This window comes from Sitophilus oryzae, unplaced genomic scaffold, assembly GCF_002938485.1.
Source record: "Sitophilus oryzae breed Bouriz unplaced genomic scaffold, Soryzae_2.0 scaffold_2006_pilon_pilon, whole genome shotgun sequence".
Classification (NCBI taxonomy): Eukaryota; Metazoa; Arthropoda; class Insecta; order Coleoptera; family Curculionidae; genus Sitophilus; species Sitophilus oryzae.
In genome coordinates this window covers 1201080-1225082 of record NW_022146732.1, presented here as the reverse complement: position 1 = coordinate 1225082, position 24003 = coordinate 1201080, and the positions used below count along the sequence as shown (strand labels likewise).

General features: G+C 30.3%; 2 protein-coding genes across 4 annotated transcripts in view; one reads left to right on the top strand and one right to left on the bottom strand.

Annotated features, from left to right (window-relative positions):
• The window catches only part of LOC115883876 (inositol monophosphatase 2-like), a 29890-nt gene extending 7710 nt beyond the window's left edge, over window positions 1-22180 (top strand). For all 3 annotated transcript variants that reach the window (XM_030902294.1, XM_030902293.1, XM_030902291.1), the window contains 6 exons: window positions 1844-1935; window positions 3029-3159; window positions 3210-3472; window positions 8659-8764; window positions 21232-21383; window positions 22030-22180. In XM_030902294.1, the coding sequence (XP_030758154.1) occupies window positions 1861-1935; window positions 3029-3159; window positions 3210-3472; window positions 8659-8764; window positions 21232-21383; window positions 22030-22154 (852 nt within the window). In that variant the 5' untranslated portion in view covers window positions 1844-1860 and the 3' untranslated portion in view covers window positions 22155-22180. The remainder of the gene's footprint in view (window positions 1-1843; window positions 1936-3028; window positions 3160-3209; window positions 3473-8658; window positions 8765-21231; window positions 21384-22029) is intronic.
• Window positions 1-24003, bottom strand: part of LOC115883870 (ATP-dependent helicase brm-like) — a 220412-nt gene that overhangs the window by 78799 nt on the left and 117610 nt on the right. The gene's annotated exons all lie outside the window — the stretch shown is intronic.

Below are 24003 nucleotides of genomic sequence, written 5' to 3'. Positions count from 1 at the left end.
TCCAAATATGTTTAATTATTATACCTGGAAAAAACATACTTTAGGCATTCTAAAATTTTTACAGCGTGTTTATTAGATGATATTAAAAAATATGTGTTAATTGCCAGACGAATTCAATGGGATTTAATGCTTGCCAGACGCGAATAAAGATTTTAAATGAGCGCGATAAGAAAGTCTTATGCGTATCTATAAGCGCGAAAAAGATAGTTTATTGAGACCAGTCGGCAGCCGATGCGGCTGACGTAACAGCATTTTGGAGTCGTAAAAATTAGAAAAAAAAACTAACTAATATTGAATAAATAAAAAGAAACATTTTCTAATAAAAATGTATGATTGAAATCATTTCAATAAGAAGACTTTTTAATTTAAGTATTTTGTATCTGAAAGAATAAAAAGACGAATAATTATTTAAAAATTAGCATAATATAAAATATATTTTTTTTCAAACGTCACAAAAGTATAATTATTATTATACTTTTGTGACATATTATGTCATTATTAATTTTTGCGACCTGATTGACAATATAAAAAAGTCATTTTAACGCCTCAGCATAAAAGTAAAGCACTTTTACTTACTTTTGAATCTATTTAGGAAGATTAACAATGGTACTTTATTAAAATTCCAGAATACTTATTTTGTTAGCACTGTACATGGTACTCTTTTGTCGGGAGTACGTTTTCTGGTAAAACCACTTCTTTAAATTTTAAACCATGTTGTTGGCGCACTTTTAAAAATTCTTTGCATTTTTGTAGTCTGCCTTCCTCAAAAACAATAACTTTGTCACTAGTAATTTTTTTACAAACTACACAACTTAAATGTTTTTTATCCATTGTGATTTAGTAGTTAGTAGCAAAATTAGTAGTTACTAAAATATTTATTTGCAGTAATTATTCTAAACTATTTACACTATGCACGTCAATATTTAATTTATAAATACATATTTGTACAAGGTAACTTAATTCCAACAAAATAATCTCTGAATTAAAAGCCTGCAAATAATTGAAATGAAACCGAAAAAAAAATTGTTTTTATGAAAATTTGAAGTACTCTAAAATACTGTTACGTCAGCCGCATCGGCTAACCAACGGGTCTCAATAAACTATCTTTCTCGCGCTTATAGATACTCATAAGACTTTTTTTGTCGCGCTCATTTAAAATCTTTATTCGCGTCTGGCAAGTATTAAATCCCATTGAATTCGTCTGACAATTAACACATATTTTTTAATATCATCTAATAAACAAAAAGTAAAAATTTTAGAATGCCTAAAGTATGTTTTCCAGGTATAATAACTAAACATATTTGGAATGGTCGAGTTACACTTTAAACCCGAAAAAAAAATCTGGCATACTTATTTCAAGGTTAAATAGATGCTAAAATTTCAGAATAAACACATTTCAAGTTGCCTAAAGAATGTTTTTTGGATTTATTTTTTTGCAAATGTTATGGGTTGCGCAGTAGCGAAATACCCCCAACCCCCCAGCCAGACTTAGGATTCTGGGTTCACAAGTTATTAAAGTTTATTTTTTTTGTTATTCTAACTTGCCTAAAATATGTTCTCTAAATATGTCGCCAGCTCTCCGGCTAACCGTACAGCACTTGAGACGTAAGGGGAAATCAAATCAGCTTTGTTACGAATTTGCTCATTAAGTTCCGTATCTTCCCAATTCATTCAATCAACGCTACTACTTAGAAAACTACCGATTATACACAGAGACAATTCAAAAAGAATTAGATTCATTTTTAACTAACAACGCCAATTATTTTACTAAACAAATACATAGTTGGCAATTTATGTAAGGTATATTCATGATTTATTATTTATATATTAAATATCTTTTTAGAAAACAAAATTATAAAAATGACTGCAAATGAAACATCCAGGATAGAGGAATATTATAACTTCGTATTGCCTTTAATTAAAGAATCAGGAAAGGTAAATTTTTCTTTTTTAGAAACAGCATAACTCTTTAATTGGTACACCGTTTGACTGGAAAGCACAAGTTAATTCAATAATATGCCGTAATTAATTGAATCAATTCAGGTACCCTGTTTGATGGTTTCAGTCAACGAATGCATTTTTTGTTTATATCTATTTAGTGAATTTTATGTGGATATAGACATAATATCACAAAATTCAAATTCACACTGTTGCCATTGTTTAACACCGCTTAAAATATACTGCGTACAATACATATTTTAATTTAATTTTTTTGCGGAAAAATATGATTGCACTCATCTCCGTTCGTAAAATAGAAACCTAACGTATAGGGCGATTCTTCAAATTTTCTCTTTGATCCGATATACATGGTGGCCCGTTAGTGTGAGGAAGTCCAATATCGTCGTTGTTGTCGAAGATATGAAAAAAAGTTTTATACAGATGTTGCATGATTAATAAAGGGGCATATCCTAAAAATATTTTGTTGTGTACGGGGTGTCACATGAAAAAGTTATGATAAAGTTTTAAGCTTTTTTAAATTGCACCTTCATTTTTCTTTAGATAATTGGATTCAGCTTAAAATTGTGCATATAGTACACTATTTTTATTTGAAGTAATCTGCGGTGTTGCAATTCGATTTCTTATTTACTAAAACTATGGTTAAAAGCATTATATCCGAAAAGTGGTAAAAAACTTGAGTGAATATAACTTTATTACAACAGAATAAATCCGTGGAGAAAAAATTACATTATCATATGCAGGGTATTTTTTTATGGCTTCACCAAAATCGGAATATTTAAAATTCTATATTCTATATTATTTTTCTTTCAGATACTCCAGTTTTTTGTCGGATATAATGTTTTTAACCAAAATAAAAATAGTGTACTATGTGCAGAATTTTATGCTGAATCCAATTATCTACAGAAAAATGGGGGTGCAATTGACTATAATCCGGGTCGAATAGCTGTAGATATGTTAGAAAACATTTTTGTAATGCCGTCATTTTTTACATAAAAAAATATTCGGTATTATAATTTATAAGTAAACTACAATAAAATTGTAGATTATTTGTATTTAACAAATTTTTTAGTTATTTTTGGAAGTAAAAAAAGAAACACTGGAAGTCGAAAACAAATCAGATCACGATTTGGTAACCATCTATGACAAAAAGATCGAAGACACCCTCATAAGCAAAATAAAGGCTGAATTTCCTCACCATCGGTAAGAGATTTTCTAAAATGGTATTTTTTTTACTCAAGATAACTTCTAAGTTTTATAGGAGAGGAAAGTTCTGGAACCAAACACGGGACACCCACCCTAACAGACGATCCTACTTGGATTATCGATCCGATAGATGGCACTACAAATTTTGTTAAAGACATCCCGTTTACTGGAATCTCCGTAGGTTTGGTTATAGAGAAGATTCAAGTTATTGGGATTATTTTTATACCTCACTTAAATGACCTTTATACCGCTATAAAAGGAAGAGGTGCTTATATGAATGGAAAGAAAATATCCTGTAGCAATGTACAAGGTTGGTATAACGTCCTAGATAGAGCTGCAACAAGTCAGTTTCAAGACTTAAATCTTAAATCATGTCTTAAATCAAAATGATTTAAATGTTAAGCCAATTTCAAAAGCTAAAATGATTTAAAACTTATGTCTTTGACTTAAATCATTTCCTTTCAGGTAAAGTCATTTTCGTAAAGACTTATATCAAAATACTGCAATTTAAATCTAGATTCTTAGAGGTGGCTTTCGGCCTGATCCACTGCGACCTTCTCAGATCTATTGTGGTCCTCTTCTGATCCTTAGATTACATTCTCCAGTCCTATCCTTTTCACAAAGTTTAGCAACTTGGAGACTAAACCCTCCATGTAGCTCCTTGGCAATGGCCTATCATTGCCTATTACCGGGAACGGCACATTTGCCAGGCTGTCACACCGACATAAAATGTGTTCTGACGTTTCTTCTTCAGATTGGCAGAACCTACACATAGCTTCGTCTGTCAATCCCATCAGCTTTAGATGCCTATTTAGCTTACAATGCCCTGTTAGTAGACCTACTACAGCTTTGACTGTATTTCTGTCCTTGCTTATCAAGTCTACCGTGAATTTTGGCGAATGTTCTACAATGAACCTTTTCGCCTGTCTCTGCCCTGGTGAGTTTCTCCACCATTCTAGAGATTTGTTGGCCACCCATCGTTCCGTGGCCATTCTCGTGACCGCCTTTGCAACGCCGCAGAAGGGTTCTGGGCCGATGAATGGCATTGATGAGCCTTGCTTGGCCCTTTCATCTGCCTTTTCGTTACCCTGAATTTAAATCTATAAAAAAAAGTATCAAGTGTGGGATATCCTTGTACTCAAGTTCTTTCAAAACTTCAAATAAAAAAATGCATGTCCGTATTTAAAATAATTAAGTTGGTCTCTGTATCTCACAAATTATCAGCTAATTTGAAAATCTAAAAATACTATCAGATAGCCCTAATAAAGTGGCCATGAGAATGTGCAATTAGTTTTATGATTTTCTAAAAAGTAACGCCAGGAAAAAATAAAATTGATTTTCAAAAAAATCAGTTTTTTCCAAAAAACTCAGCAATCCTTGAAATATTTAAATCTTTTTTGATGGCGTCTTGGTGAACATCCTAAAGCGCAACTTTGCCCTAATTTAACCATCTTCGTATCTCTTACGGTTTCCGAGATACCAATGCTCGTACCACGAATTTGTAGCACCCTGTATATTTTTGATTTAAATCATGATGATCTGCGATTTCAGTCTCCAAAGTGACTTAATATCAAAATAATTAGCGTCAAGTCAAACCAAACCAAAATTCAATTTAAGTACCTATTTTTTAATGTTAATACAAATTTTCTTATATTACCGATTGGGGGCTGATTTCCTTATATTAGCTATATTATTAATTTATTGTAGGTACAAACAATGAGACCGTGAAGCCGGTCCCAGACACTACGTGCATTTGGCGAATATTCGGTATTCGAGCTTATGTTCGCGTAGCGTATGGGAGGTTACCTTCGACGAAGATTCGTACTTCGTCATTTTCCCGGCGGTTGTCGGTAAACTGGCACCAATCAAAGGAGCTCGTAGTGCGGCGTAGTCAATCGGAATTACTTCCAGACGCTACGGCTATTTGTTTACGTGTTTCTTTGTTTTAGCGGCGCGCTCCGCTCAGTTCACTTGTGTATTGCATTGGTGGCGGTTTGATTTCCGTTTTCTTTATTACTCCAAAATGGAATGGACAAATGAGTTAACTTTGGAGTTTTTGCAATTATTCGAGAGCGAACCAGTGATTTGGAATCCACAGATTCCAGATCATAAAAACAGGAACAAAGTGGCTGAAGCCTGGAATAATATTAAATCAAAGTTTAGCGTCGAGTGGTCGGTGGAAGAATTAAAAAAAAGAGTCTTTGATGGCAATGATTCGCCAGTTGTTTAATAAAGTGAAAGGTAGTATGGTTAGGTTAGGTTACACAAAAAAAAATTACACAACTAGCAGCGACAATACCTATTGCTCTTCTTCACTGTCCATTTTGAACTGCAACAGCACTGAAAATTAAGACATCGCGCGGCGGCGTTGCTCTACTACGGGAAATATTTGTCAGTGGACGCATTTTTACAAATAACGTAGCGTGTGGTAAGGTGGCCGAAGCCGCAGTACATAATTCGAATGTTCGCACATTCGCAAAATGCACGTAGTGTCTGGGACCGGCTTGAGATTAATACCACATAAAATAAAACGGTTCATTTTCAGAATAACTACAAACACAAAAATATGTTACTTTTTTATAAAATTTAACCGATTTTGTAGTACTTTATTATGAATCCATTACAGAGTAGATGTCATCGAATACATGTCCATTAAAAAGTGGTGATATGTTTTGATTACTATGTAATAAGTCGATTGAATAAGCTAATAAGGGCCGGAGGACGTTAACGTGTTCACTTAAAATTGTATTGAGTCTTTTTTTTAGCTGCTGCCTGGCTGCCATCTAACAATTTAAAAGTAAATGCTTCTGTTAAAAATTTATCATAAAACTCGTTTATAACTATTTTTTTTAGAAAACGATTTGTCTGAAGTCCGCTTTCGAAAAAGGACTTAAATTCGCTTAAAGTCAAATGACATTAAAATGGTTTAAATCAAAAAAAGATTTACGTTTTCTGTGAGCTTGCAGCTCTGGTCCTGGATTATTTTGAGGGGTGTAGGAGCAAACCTGGCACTCTCCACTTTTTGTTAAAACTGACAACCTCCAATTTTTAATTCCTAATTACCTTAAAATATCCAAAAGATTAGTTTTTTTCATCAATTAAATTTCAACAATTAGTATAAACATCAGAATAAATAAGAATCACCAAAAGTTATCATCAGTTATTTGCGATTCATTATTAGAAATGTATCTCTCCTGAAAAAATAGAGCCTGTTTATGCTTCTATACCTCTCATTTGTTTTATTAAAAACAGTACGGCATTAGATTTTAAACGGTATTACCCAGAAAAAGTATAAGTGATACAGAGGCCTGTGAAATAACAATCGATAATTCTATCGATCCTCTTATACAGGGTGAGTTTCCTACGATGTTCTCTATGGGTATCTCGGAAACTACTGGAGATAGAGAGTCGGTTAAATGGGGAAAGAATTGCAGTTTTGTGGGGTCATAAATATGCGCCTTTCAGATTTTTGAAAAAGTTCATGGCTTACTAGATATTTCGAAAAAAACAAATTTCGGCTATTTTAGAAATTGTCCCTAACTCCATTATAAGATGTTTTAGACAAAAAGTTTTCAGATAAAAGTTGTAGATAATCACATCCTTAATGAGACTGCGCCCTCCGTTTTCTTCTAAAGCCTGTCATTTTTGACATATGACACAAACATATGTTTTTTTAAATGGAAACCATAGTTGGCCATGACTTCATAAAAAGCGCCATTTTTTAAGCTTTTCAGCGATATAAGCTAAAATATGTATTCTTCGAGAAATTACTGAGTTATAGCCAATTCTTATAATTTTAAACAATTTCACTTAGTTAGCCATGGAAACAAGTTCTCAACAACAAGAGTTTTTGCTCTCGGAAATGTGAAGCTGTCACATCCAAACTTTGTAAATTAAAATAAGTAAAAATTGTAAAAATTAATTTTTCAAATGCAAAAAAGCGTGTAGGATTATTGGTTCAACTTTTCTTGACCATATATTTTCGAGGATACGTTAACCGGTGAATGTTACATTTTTTAGAGAACGTGTTTCAAGACATGTTAGAAAAGTTACATTTAGTTATAGCCAATTCAGATCTTTCTTGATTAATTTCAATTGGATTGCATGGTATTCTTATTTTATTATGATTTATAAAACTTATAAGAAGTTAGAATATATTACTAAACGGTTCTTTACAATTTACACTACACAAACTAAAACTTAAAAAATAATATCACTGCATACACTTTAAGTTATTTTAGAAAATCCGCCATTGTTTTGAGAGTTGCATCTTTTTAAAACTGAATTACTACCTATTCTCATAGAAGGACCGGTGGACTTAATTAAAGTTGTCTCGTACCGCCACTTCCAGTGCCTCTCTTAATTCACAAATTCTTTTGTAAACCTTATTGTTAACCATACCGCATAAAAAAAATCTAAAATGGATAGGTCAGGTAATCGAGGAGGCCCATGCAATTGGTCCATCTCTTTCTATTCCTGAGCTTGCATAATTTTAATGTAAATAATTTTTAACATTTCTTTCATTATGAGGTGGGGGGGTCGTAATAAAAGTCATGTTGGAACCACTCTATTGATGCGGGAGTATCTACACGCTTTTCTTCATTTGAAACATTCACATTTACAATTTTTGTTTATTTTAATTTACAAAATTCGGATGTGACAGCTTCACATTTCTGAGAACAAAGACGATTAAACTTGTTTCCATGGCTAACTAAGTGAAATTGTTTAAAAATTATAAGAATTGGCTATAACTCTGTAATTTTTCGAAGAAAGCATATTATAGCTTATATCGCTGAAAAGCTTAAAAAATGGCGCTTTTTATGAAGTCATGGCCAACTATGCTTTCCATTTAAAAAAACATATGTTTGTGTCATATGTCAAAAATGACAGGCTTTAGAAGAAAACGGAGGGCACAGTCTCATAAAGGATGTGATTATCTACAACTTTTATCTGAAAACTGTTTGTCTAAAATAGCTTATAATGGAGTTAGGGACAAATTTTAAATTAGCCAAAATTTGTTTTTTTTCGAAATATCTAGTAAGCCATGAACTTTTTCAAAAATCTGAATGGCGCATATTTATGACCTCACAAAACTGCAATTCTTTCCCCATTTAACCGACTCTCTATCTCCAGTAGTTTCCGAGATACCCATAGAGAACATCGTAGGAAACTCACCCTGTATATAATTTATTAAAAATGTCATTTTCCTGCAGATCTTCGCAGACTTTCATCGCCAATACTAAGAGTCAAAACTTCACACTCTTAAAAAAGTAACTTAAAAACTTTTCAAAATAATTATTTTTTTTGTTTTTACATGAAAATCTGTACACCGTATATGTGATGTATTTTTAAACAATAATATATTTGAATAAGATAACAAAGAGCTTTCTAACTTTTAAAAGTAAAAAAAAGTATCAAATTATACAAAATTGCTATTTAAATTTTTCACACACTTATAAAAAATTAGTGTTAAAAAATTGATTTGTTTTATTTTAGATATTAAAAAGTCTCTGTTTTGTTATGAGATCTCTGTTGCTTCTAGAAGTGCCTTATTCAAGCTCATCCTTACCAGACTGCAATTTTTAACAAAAGAAGTATTAGCGTAAGTAGCTTTTAAAATAACTCTTAAACTTTTAAAATAGGTAATACTATTCTTAGGCCGCGTCTACACGGTAAAACTTTGCGTGCGTGTTGATTTAATCTTTTCTCGTAAATTTGTAATTGCTCGACCATCGAAAATTTGCGTCGCTCTTTGTGTGCGTTTGCCCAATTTGTTTTCTGGACTTCTTGAATAAAAATATTCGGAAAAAATGTTAAATGATGATGGACAATAATGGAGGGTGGACAATAATGGAGCTTGCTCTTGCCCTTGCAGTTAATCAGTAGTCTTGGTCATTTCTTTAAAGATTTTTACTAGAGGCACATATACAGGGTTGTTCACCACATACGACACGGAGTATTGTAGCTAAACGATGAGATCTTTACAAATTGTAAGTTTTGGGTTCGATGAAGGAATATTAGAAGTACAATTTAAAAATAATTTTACATGATACAGAGTGTCCCAAATAAGTAAAAAATATCTAAGTTGTATTTTTTTAAACGAAACACCCTGTATATTATTACATTTTTAGTTTCTACGATTAAAATAAAGGTAAATTTGATTAAGGTTTATGATACTTAAACCTTACCGTTTTTGAAATATTTTCAATTTTGTGAAATTGCAGTAAAAATTTTAAGGCTTCATTTCTCCAAGGGTATCAAAGTTTTTAATACTAAATATTTACTGAAGTTTATTTATTGATCAGTTATTGTGTTGCAACAATAAAAATAATACTACCTTATACAGAGTGTCTAAAAATTTATTTTAAATAATTATTAGCTTCAAACGGCAATAACTTGTTTAATTTAAATGGAACGCCCTGTATATTTTAGGAGAATCAGATGCACAATTTAATTGTCTATCAAATTGTGTTATATCATTTTTTACCTATCCCTTCAAGTTTTCGTAGAAAATGCATTTTCTTATAATTTAGACCTCATTTATCAATATACCCACGGAATATTGACATTTGAGATTGTTTTTAAAGATGTACCAACTTTTTAAAGAGTACAGATACTAATATTGTCGATATAATTCGTTTATTTCATTAAAAAAATAAAAAAAACTGTTTAAATATTTGTTAAAGAGGACCAATTAATATGATTCCAGTATTCAAACTACATGAACTTACTGTTTGCGTTGATTAATAATAATTGCTCCAAATACTAAAAAACTGAATTTTGTATGGGTATTAGAAAGTGTGATAAAAAGTAACACCTTAAAAATGATATTTCATTTTTTAATAAATGCTTATTTATAACAACAGAGACTTTAATTGTGATAACTTATTATTATATCGATTTCTGACTCAAATCCACATTTATTTAGAATAATTTATTAACGAACACAATTAAGTATGTAATTAATTAGTATATGTGCGGAAATAATGGTGTTATATTTAATTAATGGTATACTCTTTTATAAAGATTTAATTAGTTTTCTTTTTGCATACAAATGGGCTAGTAATATTATCGTTTTGCTAAAAACGATAATAATATTACTAGCCTGTACATTTTGTACATTTGTTGCTTTAAAAACAATCTCAAATGTCAATATTCCATGGGTATATCGATAAATGAGGTCTAAATTATAAGAAAATGCATTTTCTACGAAAACTTGTAGGATAGGTAAAAATGGTATAATACAATTTGATAGACAATTAAATTGTGGATCTGATTCTCCTAAAATATACAGGGCATTCCATTTAAATTAAAGAAGTTATTGGCGTTTAAAGCTAGAAATTATTTAAAATAAATTTTAGATACTCTGTATAAGGTAGTATTATTTTTTATTATTGCAACACAATAACTGATCAATAAATAAACTTCAGTAAATATTTAGTATTAAAAACTTTGATACCCTTGGAGAAATGAAGCCTTAAAATTTTTACTGCAATTTCAACAAAATTGAAAATATTTCAAAAACAGTAAGGTTTAAGTATAATAAACCTTAATCAAATTTACCTTTATTTAATTGTAGAAACTAAAAATGTAATAATATACACGGTGTTCCATTTAAAAAAATACAACTTTGATATTTTTTACTTATTTGGGATACTCTGTATCTTGTAAAATTATTTTTAAATTGTACCTCTAATAGTCCTACATCGAACCCAAAACTTGAAATTTGTAAAAATATAATCGTTTAGCTACAATACTCCGTGTCGTATGTGGTGAACAACCCTGTAGATGCAATAGTTGGGAAAAAACTATTTGTTATAAATTAAAACAGTTATTTTGAGCAAATATGTAATTTCTTATATCATATAAACGTGGAAAACACGCAAGATCGCAAGAGACCTGCATGCTTGGTTTTGGACTTCCTTTTTGTGCAAGACCAAGACCAGTCTCGATCATCACTACTTCGAGCAGGCTAATATTTGTGACGACGAGTTTGTTCGACGCAAATTTATGCCATCAAGCGGCTTCGTTAGTTAATTATTGTCAAGTCGTTTAAAATATATACAGGGTGATTTACTTAATTATTAATTTTAAAAAACCAGAAGGTATAAGAATATGATATATAGTTGAAAAGCTATCTTATTAGTCTTTTGATTTTTTAAATAATACAGGGTTGTTCACCACATACGACACGGAGTATTGTAGCTAAACGATTAGATTTTTACAAATTGTAAGTTTTGGGTTCGTTGAAGGACTATTAGAGCTACAATTTAAAAATATTTTTACAAGATACAGAGTGTCGCAAAATAAATAAAAAATATTAAAGTTGTATTTTTTTAAATGGAACACCCTGTATATTATTGCATTTTTAGTTTCTATGATTAAAATAAAGGTAAATTTGATTAAGGTTTATTACACTTAAACCTTACCGTTTTTGAAATATTTTCAATTTTGCGAAATTGCAGTATAAATTTTAAGGCTTCATTTCTCCGAGGATATCAAAGTTTTTAATACTAAATATTTACTGAAGTTTATTTATTGGTCAGTTATTGTGTTGCAATAATAAAAATTATACTACCTTATACAGAGTGCCTAAAAATTTATTTTAAATAATTACTAGCTTTAAACGGCAATAACTTATTTAATTTAATTGTCTATCAAATTGCATTATACCACTTCTTACCTATTCCTTCAAGTTTTCGTAGAAAATGCATTTTTTTATAATTTAGACCTCATTTATCAATATACCTATGGAATATTGACATTTTAGATTGTTTTTAAAACAACAAATGTACAAAATGTACAGGCTAGTAATACTATCGTTTTTAGTAAAACGATAATATTACTAGCCCATTTGTATGCAAAAAGAAAACTATTTAAATATTTATAAAAGAGTATACCATTAATTAAATATACCACCAGTATTTCCGCCCAAATACTAATTAACTACATACTTAATTGTGTTCGTTAATAAATTATTCTAAATAAATGTGGATCTGAATCAGAAATCAATATATTAATAAGTTATGAAATGAACGTCTCTGTTGTTATAAATAAGCATTTGTCAAAAAATTAAATATCATTTTTAAGGTGTTACTTTTTACCACACTGTCTAATACACATACATAATTCAGTTTTTTAGTATTTGGAGCAATTATTATTAATCAACGCAAACAGTCAATTAATGTAGTTTGAATACTGGAATCATATAAACTGGTTCTCTTTAACAAATATTTTAACAGTTATTTATTTATTTTTTAATGAAATAAACAAACTATATCGACTATATTAGTATCTGTACTCTTTAAAAATTTGGTATATCTTTAAAAATAATCTAAAATGTCAGTATTCCATGGGTATATTGATAAATGAGTTCTAAGTTACAAGAAAATGCATTTTCTACGGAAACTTGAAGAGATAGGTAAAAAATGGTATAATACAATTTGATAGACAATTAAATTGTGCATCTGATTCTCATAAAATATACAGGGTGTTCCATTTAAATTAAACAAGTTATTGCCGTTTAAAGCTAGTAATTACTTAAAATAAATTTTTAGACACTCTGTATAAGGTAGTAAAGTTTTTATTATTGCAACACAATAACTGATCAATAAATAAACTTCAGTAAATATTTAGTATTAAAAACTTTGATACCCTTGGAGAAATGAAGCCTTAAAATTTTTACTGCAATTTCACAAAATTGAAAATATTTCAAAAACGGTAAGGTTTAAGTATAATAAACCTTAATCAAATTTACCTTTATTTTAATTGTAGAAACTAAAAATGTAATAATATACACGGTGTTCCATTTAAAAAAATACAACTTTGATATTTTTTACTTATTTGGGATACTCTGTATCTTGTAAAATTATTTTTAAATTGTACCTCTAATAGTCCTACATCGAACCCAAAACTTGAAATTTGTAAAAATATAATCGTTTAGCTACAATACTCCGTGTCGTATGTGGTGAACAACCCTGTAGATGCAATAGTTGGGAAAAAACTATTTGTTATAAATTAAAACAGTTATTTTGAGCAAATATGTAATTTCTTATATCATATAAACGTGGAAAACACGCAAGATCGCAAGAGACCTGCATGCTTGGTTTTGGACTTCCTTTTTGTGCAAGACCAAGACCAGTCTCGATCATCACTACTTCGAGCAGGCTAATATTTGTGACGACGAGTTTGTTCGACGCAAATTTATGCCATCAAGCGGCTTCGTTAGTTAATTATTGTCAAGTCGTTTAAAATATATACAGGGTGATTTACTTAATTATTAATTTTTAAAAAACCAGAAGGTATAAGAATATGATATATAGTTGAAAAGCTATCTTATTAGTCTTTTGATTTTTTAAATAATACAGGGTTGTTCACCACATACGACACGGAGTATTGTAGCTAAACGATTAGATTTTTACAAATTGTAAGTTTTGGGTTCGTTGAAGGACTATTAGAGCTACAATTTAAAAAATATTTTACAAGATACAGAGTGTCGCAAAATAAATAAAAAATATCAAAGTTGTATTTTTTAAATGGAACACCCTGTATATATTGCATTTTTAGTTTCTATGATTAAAATAAAGGTAAATTTGATTAAGGTTTATTACATTAAACTTTACCGTTTTTGAAATATTTTCAATTTTGCAAAATTGCAGTATAAATTTTAAGGCTTCATTTCTCCGAGGATATCAAAGTTTTTAATACTAAATATTTACTGAAGTTTATTTATTGGTCAGTTATTGTGTTGCAATAATAAAAATTATACTACCTTATACAGAGTGCCTAAAAATTTATTTTAAATAATTACTAGCTTTAAACGGCAATAACTTATTTAATTTAATTGTCTATCAAATTGCATTATACCACTTCTTACCTATTCCTTCAAGTTTTCGTAGAAAATGCATTTTTTTATAATTTAGACCTCATTTATCAATATACCTATGGAATATTGACATTTTAGATTGTTTTTAAAACAACAAATGTACAAAATGTACAGGCTAGTAATACTATCGTTTTTAGTAAAACGATAATATTACTAGCCCATTTAATATCAAAAAAGAAAACTATTTAAATATTTATAAAGAGTATACCATTAATTAATATACCACCAGTATTTCCGCCCAAATACTAATTAACTACATACTTAATTGTGTTCGTTAATAAATTATTCTAAATAAATGTGGATTTGAATCAGAAATCAATATATTAATAAGTTATGAAATGAACGTCTCTGTTGTTATAAATAAGCATTTGTCAAAAAATTAAATATCATTTTTAATGTGTTACTTTTTACCACACTGTCTAATACACATACATAATTCAGTTTTTTAGTATTTGGAGCAATTATTATTAATCAACGCAAAGAGTCAATTAATGTAGTTTGAATACTGGAATCATATTAACTGGTCCTCTTTAACAAATATTTTAACAGTTTTTTTTTATTTTTTAATGAAATAAACAAACTATATCAACAATATTAGTATCTGTACTCTTTAAAAATTTGCTACATCTTTAAAAATAATCTAAAATGTCAGTATTCCATGGGTATATTGATAAATGAGTTCTAAGTTACAAGAAAATGCATTTTCTACGGAAACTTGAAGAGATAGGTAAAAAATGGTATAATACAATTTGATAGACAATTAAATTGTGCATCTGATTCTCATAAAATATACAGGGTGTTCCATTTAAATTAAACAAGTTATTGCCGTTTAAAGCTAGTAATTACTTAAAATAAATTTTTAGACACTCTGTATAAGGTAGTAAAGTTTTTATTATTGCAACACAATAACTGATCAATAAATAAACTTCAGTAAATATTTAGTATTAAAAACTTTGATAACCTTGGAGAAATGAAGCCTTAAAATTTATACTGGAATTTCACAAAATTGAAAATATTTCAAAAACGGTAAGGTTTAAGTATAATAAACCTTAAACAAATTTACCTTTATTTTAATCGTAGAAACTAAAAATGTAATAATATATAGGGTGTTCCATTTAAAAAAATACAACTTTGATATTTTTTATTTATTTGGGATACTCTGTATCTTGTAAAAATATTTTTAAATTGTAGCTCTAATAGTCCTTCAACGAACCCAAAACTTACAATTTGTAAAAATCTAGTCGTTTAGTTACAATACTCCGTGTCGTATGTGGTAAACAACCCTGTATACATAGGGTTGAATTTAGAATAACAAAGATTTCACAGCAATTTTACAACAAACGGAAATAAATAATTTTTTGGCTGTTTAATATTCAATGAGTTGATTTAGACAGATCGAATTTTAAGTTAGAAATTAAAGTTTTTTCGTTAGAGAGTTTTTGGGGTCTAAAGAAGCAATACTGTTGAGGGAACTAAGTGAATCAGATAGTATTAATGCTTCAATCGGTGGCATGCTCCGAATTTGGATAAGAGCCTGATAAATAGCTGTGAGTTGGGCTGTTAAAATGCCAGAGAAATTAGATAATCTGATTTTTTTATTAGCAACCCGCCTGTAAAAAGCACACCCAACACCTTGGTCAGATTTCGAGCCATCTGTGTAAAAACAAATACAGTCATGATATTTTTCGTCTAAAATTTGTATTAGACTAGTTTTGTAAAGATGGATGTTTCAGATTTTTTTAATTTACAAAGTTCCATATTGACTGAAATAGGATCCTTCCATGGAGGGGGCAGTGTGTCGGAAAAAGTGGATACAGGGATATTAGGAATGTTTTGTTGGGAGGAAAATAGATGATATCTTATATTAATGGGGCGTTGGTATTTTGGATGAACGGCATACGTTTCACTGTCTTGTAAGTCGAAGAACTTGCCAGAGTCAATCAAAAAAGGCTTTGACTTAATGTATATTCCATAATTAAGAGTATGGAGAATTCTCCTATGATACAAGGAAGAATATCCAGATAAGGCATAAAGATTCTCCACCGGTGTGGTGCGAAAGGCACCCAAAGATAATCGTAGCCCCTGGTGGAGTATTGTATTCAAGGGTTTTAGGTAAGACTTTCTAGCAGAGTTATAGACAACATCACCATAGTCAAGTTTGGATAGTATAGAACTATTAACTGAAAAAGACAAGTTGGATGGGAACCCCAATTGGAATTACCAAAAGCCTTAATGATGTTGAGATGTTTGAGACACTTTGATTTAATATAAGATATATGGTAGGCTTCGTATAGGCTTCCATGATAGTGAACTATTCAAGATCAATCCAAGAAACCTATGTTGACCTCCACTAGGAATAGGATGATTCTGACAAACTCTGGGTGATATAGAAGAATAGTAAATAACCAAATCATCATGAGCAAACATGCGGATAGATATGTCAGGGGAGATATATGTAGGGAGGTCAAGAAGGGGATAGAAGAAATAAAGAACAACTCAAAACAGACCCTTGAGGCATGCCGTTCTCTAGAGGTTGGGACGGAGACACAGAACATTGTTGACTCTAACTTGAAATTCACGCTGGCAAAGAAAATTTGATATGAAAAGTGGTAATGATCCTCTTAATCCTATTTTATAAAGATTTTAAATGACATTAAATCTCCAGCACATATCATATGCTTTATTAATGTTGTAACGTTTTTAGTTCGTTACATGTCTTTGATTATGATATATGATGTCTGGGCACAACCCTGTTATTGTTTGGCACAACCCTGTTATTGTTTGACACAACCCTGGTATCGCTCTGTGGGAGCGCGCGCTGTCAACATCGCTTCTGTCAATTCTCTGTGATCTAACTTCACTTTTGGTTGGACCGTTTGGCCTCTTAGACGCCATTAGTCCCAGTGTTGAGAAATGGTGGTCATTTAAATCTGGCTGTATTATCTGAATCAGCTGCCATTTCGAAGCTACAGGTAAAGCTGAGTTATTTTCCTTTTAGATTCGATATTATTAGTGAATATTTTTAGGGTAGAGTTACGGATGTCCCAACTTGTATTTGTATTTGGCTGGCACGTTGGCGTCCCTTTGCTTTTGTCCTCCAGAATGTCATTTGGAAGAAAGGACAGATTGTTTATTATTTATTGAGCCCTCGGAAGTATTTCGAGGTAGGTTCATTTTGTTTATTAGACGGTGTTTGATTTTAAACAAGAGTTTCGTGTTCTTAGGGTCTTACGGACGGACATTGTCTTACGGACAAGTGTCCAAGGTATGGACTATTTTTCAAGGTCCTAGTAGTGTTCTCTTGTGCCACTATCTTATGGACGGATGTCCCATGGACAAGTGTCCCCAGTAGGATTGATTTGTCTTACACATAGAGTGCCCCAGCGTGGATGTGGCTTGAGCCCCGTGCTGCTTCACCCCCATTTCTAAGCCTGGATCGCCGACAGACAGTACAGAGATGCTAGACCTCCTCGCGCTGCTACTGTTTGAAGCAGGGTTACATAAAAGAACAGCTAAGTGTATATTTAAGTTCTAGTTTTACATTTAACATCTAAAATGTTTTCAGTCTTAAGCAGTAACGTACGTTTTAAACAATAGCGTACAGACTATATTTAGTGGTTAGATTATTAAGGATATTTATGTCGATGCAGTAGTAAAAGTGTGATTTGGATTTTAGATTTCATAATATCACACATTGTAATAGTATTACTTTCTATAGACATTATTATTACGCTATACTAACAGATGAATAACGAGATAGATTCTAGAATCTAGAGGTTGCAACACATCTGATTTAACACCGTATAAATTTAACAATTTAAATAAAGTAATGCTACTTTTCTTATATTTTCTATAACGTTACACGCATTGTATTTTCTTTATAGTCTTTTCATGGAACGTATTTAATATTATTTACATATATGGTTTTACTCAACAAGTAACCACTATAATAATTATTAAAATTGTACAATGTCATGTATCAGCAACGAACATCATGAATGAATATAGTCATTAGTTTTAAGTAATATACAACTGTGTTTTCTTTCTCTGTACATGCCTGGCGCCCAATATCTATTTTTTTGTTTATTGTTCTTAATTAGTTTTCTTTCCAGTGAAATACCTTATCCACGACTGCTCTCCGATGAAAAGCTGCCGTTCGCAGTGGTAGTTGTTTAAAAAACGCTACAATGTCTAGAAACACAGCTATTAAATGTTTTTTGATCAAAAAGTTTTCGTGAATATCCATCTCCATACCTACTAAGTGGTCCAGTGTACCTCGATTTTTACGAAAACCATATTGCATCGGGTGGAGAATACTGTTTTCAGTTAAGAACCAAGAAAGCCTGTTGTCGACCATTTTTTCGAAAATTTTACATATGTGACTAGTAAGAAAGATTGGTCTGTAACTGTTAGTGAGCTGGGTTTTTTTTTTCATTCTTTAGGAATTTGACTCGTTAGCCAAACTTTATGTAAGAGAAAATGAAGGAGGTTGGGAGGAAGGTATTTGATCATTGGAAATAGGATTCCATCAGGGCCAGGAGCTGAATTTTTAGGGGAATTTAAAACTGATTTTAGTACGAATATCGTAGAGGGGGAATTATATGGATAATTGTTTTTAGTTGAAAAATTTGGAGGAGATTTCTCCTCGTGAAGTTTATAGTTCATGAATGCTGGGTGATAGTTTGTTGTGTGCGAGGTGTTTCTAAAATGTTCAGCAAATATGGTAGATATTTGATATGGGAAAGATATTACAAATACAAGAACTGTCCTGGAATCAAAACTATATTAGGTATTAGGTATATACTTTAGATGGTCTATACTTAATTTTGCTATAAATATATTGTAATCTTAAATCATACAGTAGACAGATCGAATATATAGACTTTTGTTAACTTATAATCCAAATTTCACCTTTAAAGATTTTCAATTCATGATTTTACCAATGCTTATTCAAGATCAAGATTTTTGTCAATTTTATATTATGTTTTCAAAAAATGTTAGAGATAGGTATATGTTAGTATAATAGAAAAATTGAGATATGAACGTAGTTTCCAAAAATGTAATAATATACCGGGTGTTTCATTTAAAATAAGAAAGATGCTACCACTTTTCAAATGATACCGAAAAATTGTAACGCTGAGAATATTTTAGATAAATGGAGCAGGTGCCTTTATGTAAAAATCCAAATTTTCCAAAAAAAATCTATCACCGGTTCTCCATAAACGTCATAAAATATATATTTTAATCCCGATTTTAATATATCACAACATAACTGACCTTTTCAAGTATTATTTCTATGTATATTTATACAGGGTTGTTCACCACATACGACACGGAGTATTGTAACTAAACGATTAGATTATTACAAATTGTAAGTTTTGGGTTCGTTGAAGGACTATTAGAGCTACAATTTAAAAATATTTTTACAAGATACAGAGTATCCCAAATAAGTAAAAAATATCAAAGTTGTATTTTTTTAAATAGAACACCCTGTATATTATTCTATTTTTAGATTCTACGATTGAAATAAAGGTAAATTTGATTAAGGTTTATCACACCTAAACCTTACCGTTTTTGAAATATTTTCAATTTTATGAAATTGCAGTAAAAAATTTAAGGCTTTATTTCTCCAAGGGTATCAAAGTTTTTAATACTAAATATTTACTGAAGGTTATTTATTGATCAGATATTGTGTTGCAATAATAAAAATTTTACTACCTTATACAGAGTGTCCAGTGTTTATATTAAATAATTACTAGCTTTAAACGGCAATAACTTGTTTAATTTAAATAGAACACCCTATATATTTTACGTGAATCAGATGCACAATGTAATTGTCTATCAAATTGTATTGTTCCATTTTTTACCCACCTCTTCAAGTTTTCATAGAAAATGCATTTTCTTATAATTTAGACCTCATTTATCGCTATACCCATGGAATATTGACATTATTGCTTATTTTTAAAGATATAACAAATTTTCAAAGGGTACAGATACTAATATTGTCGATATATCTAGTTCGCTTATTTAATTAAAAAATACAAAAACTGTTTAAATATTTTTTGTTAAAGAGGACCAATTAATATGATCCCAGTATTCAAATTACATTATTTGACTGTTTACGTTGTAGAAATAATTGCTCCAAATACTAAAAAACTGAATTTTGTGTGTGTATTAGACAGTGTGGTAAAAAGCAACACCTTATAGATTTTACTTCATTTATTAACGAATGCTTATTTATAAAAACACAGACATTCATTTTTATAACTTATTATTATATTGATTTCTGAGCCAAATCCACATTTATTTAGAATAATTTTTTAATTAAAACAATTTATAAGTATGTAATTAACTAATTTTTGGTGTTTTTGGTAGGAAATAATGATGGTATATTTAATTGGTATACTCTTTTATAAATATTTAAATAGTTTATTTTGTATGCCAATGGGCTTGCAATATTTACCACCTGTACATTTTATATATATTATGGTGCTATAAAAAAATCTGAAATGTCAATATTCCATGGGTATAGTGATAAATGAGGCCTAAATTATAAAAAAATGCATTTTCTACGAAAACTTGAAGAGATGGGTAAAAAATGGTATCATAAAATTTGATAGACAATTACATTGTGCATCTGATTTACGTAAAAAATATAGGGTGTTCCATTTAAATTAAACAAGTTATTGCCGTTTAAAGCTAGTAATTATTTAATATAAATTTTTGGACACTCTGTATAAGGTAGTAAAATTTTTATTATTGCAACACAATATCTGATCAATAAATAATCTTCAGTAAATATTTGGTATTAAAAACTTTGATACCCTGGGAGAAATAAAGCCTTAAAATTTTTACTGCAATTTCATAAAATTGAAAATATTTCAAAAACGGTAAGGTTTAAGTGTGATAAACCTTAATCAAATTTACCTTTATTTCAATCGTAGAATCCAAAAATAGAATAATATACAGGGTGTTCCATTTAAAAAAATATAACTATAATATTTTTTACTTATTTGGGACACTCTGTATCTTGTAAATATATTTTTAAATTGTAGCTCTAATTGACCTTCAACGAACCCAGAACTTACAATTTGTGAAAATCTAATCGTTTAGCTACAATACTCCGTGTCGTATGTGGTGAACAACCCTGTATAACTAGACTATCAAATTATTATGTCTTTTAGCGTAAGATCCTTTGGTTGTCCAGTAATAAGCCTGTGCTACGTGGCATCTGGAAAATTGGATGCCTACCAATGTGATGGTTTATATCCATGGGACGCTGCTGCCGGAACGCTAATTGTAAAAGAAGCGGGTGGTTATGTTATAGATTCATCAGGTATATTATTTTAGATTTTTGAGAATAGTATATTACAAAAAGGTAACACGTAGTTGTACAATTTTTATTTTGTCTAGTGGTGAGAATAAATAACTTTCTCTAATTGTCTATATTATCACTTTTTTCAAAAATTAATTTGTGATGATTTGCAGCCAAACAAATTAGTTGTTTACTTTTATTTCAGTTTTAAATTTTGTTGTCCACTAAAAATAAATACCCACCACATAAATGAAAATTGAAAAAAAATGTTCATTAATAAATAATGCTTCAAATAATGTTATCTATTCATAAAACAAATATTTCTATAAATCGTTTAAATTTCTATAAAAAATCATTGAATCAATATCTGATAAAAAAAGTATCATTTACTTGAATTTTCACTTCAACAGTATTTCAGAAACTAAAGGAGCTAGGACAAATCTGTGTGTCGCAACTTTAGTTTCATAAAAAGTATTAAAGTGACGTGAAAACTGCATCTTCGTATCTCTAATAATAAACGAGAAACTCTGTAAAACACACGATAATGGGATACCCTGTACAAACATGATAGAGTCCCCACAGAACTGAGCGTCTCTGAGAGTTCTGTCATGTTTGTGCGGTTTATATTTTCTGTTTTTTTAAATATCTGAATTATAGATATTTTTAGGTGAAGAGTTTGACTTGATGAAGCCTAACTTTATCGCTACATCGACCAAAACATTAGCAGAAAAATACCTGGCGATCGAGAAAATTGCAGATAATACCTGGATGAAAAAAGAAACAGATTTATAATAGTACTATAATACAATTTTCTGATATATGATAATTTTATTTAAATTAACAATATACTATTAAAAACTATTAATGTAAGTTGTATTTTCTTAAACTTATTATCGAGTTTATTATCATATTTTATAAATGACATATAAAGGTCTATTTGAAATTATTATCGTTTATCAATTTCAAGACAGCCGTTAAGCCGTTATTTTTTGATCATATTTAGTATTTTGACCTATGTATTTATTTTTTGAGAGAGGGAAAATGTCGTCTGTTGAAATCTTCCCTGATTCGTTGGAGAACCTTTAGATACGTATACCCTGCTGTTTATCCAAACTATGTTGTCTGGATTTTAATGCGTGTGACAGAGAATAATATAAATGATCAGTTGACAGACACATAGACAAAATCAAAAGCGGCATACAGTGTTGTCGGTTTTTTACGTTTGTAGGAACTGTGTGTAGAAAAAGTAAACTATTTTAAAAATTTTCATGTATACTACTGAAATGAAGATAACATATCTAAGCTAAATATAATCTATTACAGTTTAATTAAAATAATTAATAGTCAAAAAATTCCAACCCTAGATGCAAGATTTTTCGTAAACGTCTAATTGTGAGGTTGTGACTATCTTACACGTTAAAATCCAGACCGCGCAGTTTCGATGACCAAATCGGTACACGGTGATTCACGGCCATCATAAGCCAACCATAAACCAATTTCAGCTTTCAATATCACGAATTTATGATTTAACCAATGCTTATTCAAGTTCATGTTTTTGTCAATTTTACACATGTTTTATTTCTTTTCTCGAAAACTGTTAGATATAGACATAGGTTGAAGATGGAGAGCTGGCCTCTGTGGAGTCGGGCTTTTGTCAAAGCTCTGAGACTGTATGATGAGTTAAAACTCGTTGTAACTCAAGAAGGGGGACTACACAATAGATCTGTAAGGTCGCAGTGATTAACCACTCTCCTAAACACTCTACATTCTAGGTATAGGTTAGTATAATAGAAAAATTATGAGATATGAAAGTATGTAGTTTCGAAAAATGTAAATATGTATAAGATATAAATGTAATAACATAATAAGTAAATAATGTAATAATATATTGGGTGGTTAGGTGTGGGTTCTATTTAAAGTAACAAAGATAGCACTTTAGTATGAAGCGGCAACACTGTAATACTAAAAATTATTTAGACAGATCGAGCAGGTGCCTTTATGCAAAAATGCAAATTAAAAAAAAACTATCACCGGTTCTCCACCAAAATAAACGTCTAACAGCATGACAGTGAATCACCCTGTATACTTTCTTGCTTACAATGGGGTAAAGAGTTATCTTAAAAAGTTAGTTTTTTATTTTTATTTAAAAAAAAATTAATTAATAAAGAACCACTAAGAAATTTGTTTGGGTGAATATTCTACAGCATTTTACGTGACCTTTTAATATATTTCAGTAGCTTTTTAGAACAAAAAATTGGCGCCAGGAGGCACGTATAGCCGCCCATACTAAAATATGTTAATAAAAAGTTGGTAGGCAGTTCATTTAGTTTCAAAGTAAAGGAATTTTTCCAATTTTTTTTTATCTCAAAAACTGCGACTTTGACGGAAATTGATGTTTTTACAAATTTTGTTGCAAATATTATTCCTATAATCTTAAATTGAAAACCGCGTTTCGCTAGCTACTGTAATTTTGGAGTTACAATTTTTTTAAATTTTTAACCCCCTCCCATACCCCCTTATCAACCCCCCATCCGCACTCGTAGTATTTACAAAGAGTGCCGCCGGGGAAAGAACCCCCCTCCAAAAAAAAAACTAATGGCCAGATTCTCGGCTGCCACAGTATTTTTGTGCCAAATTTGGT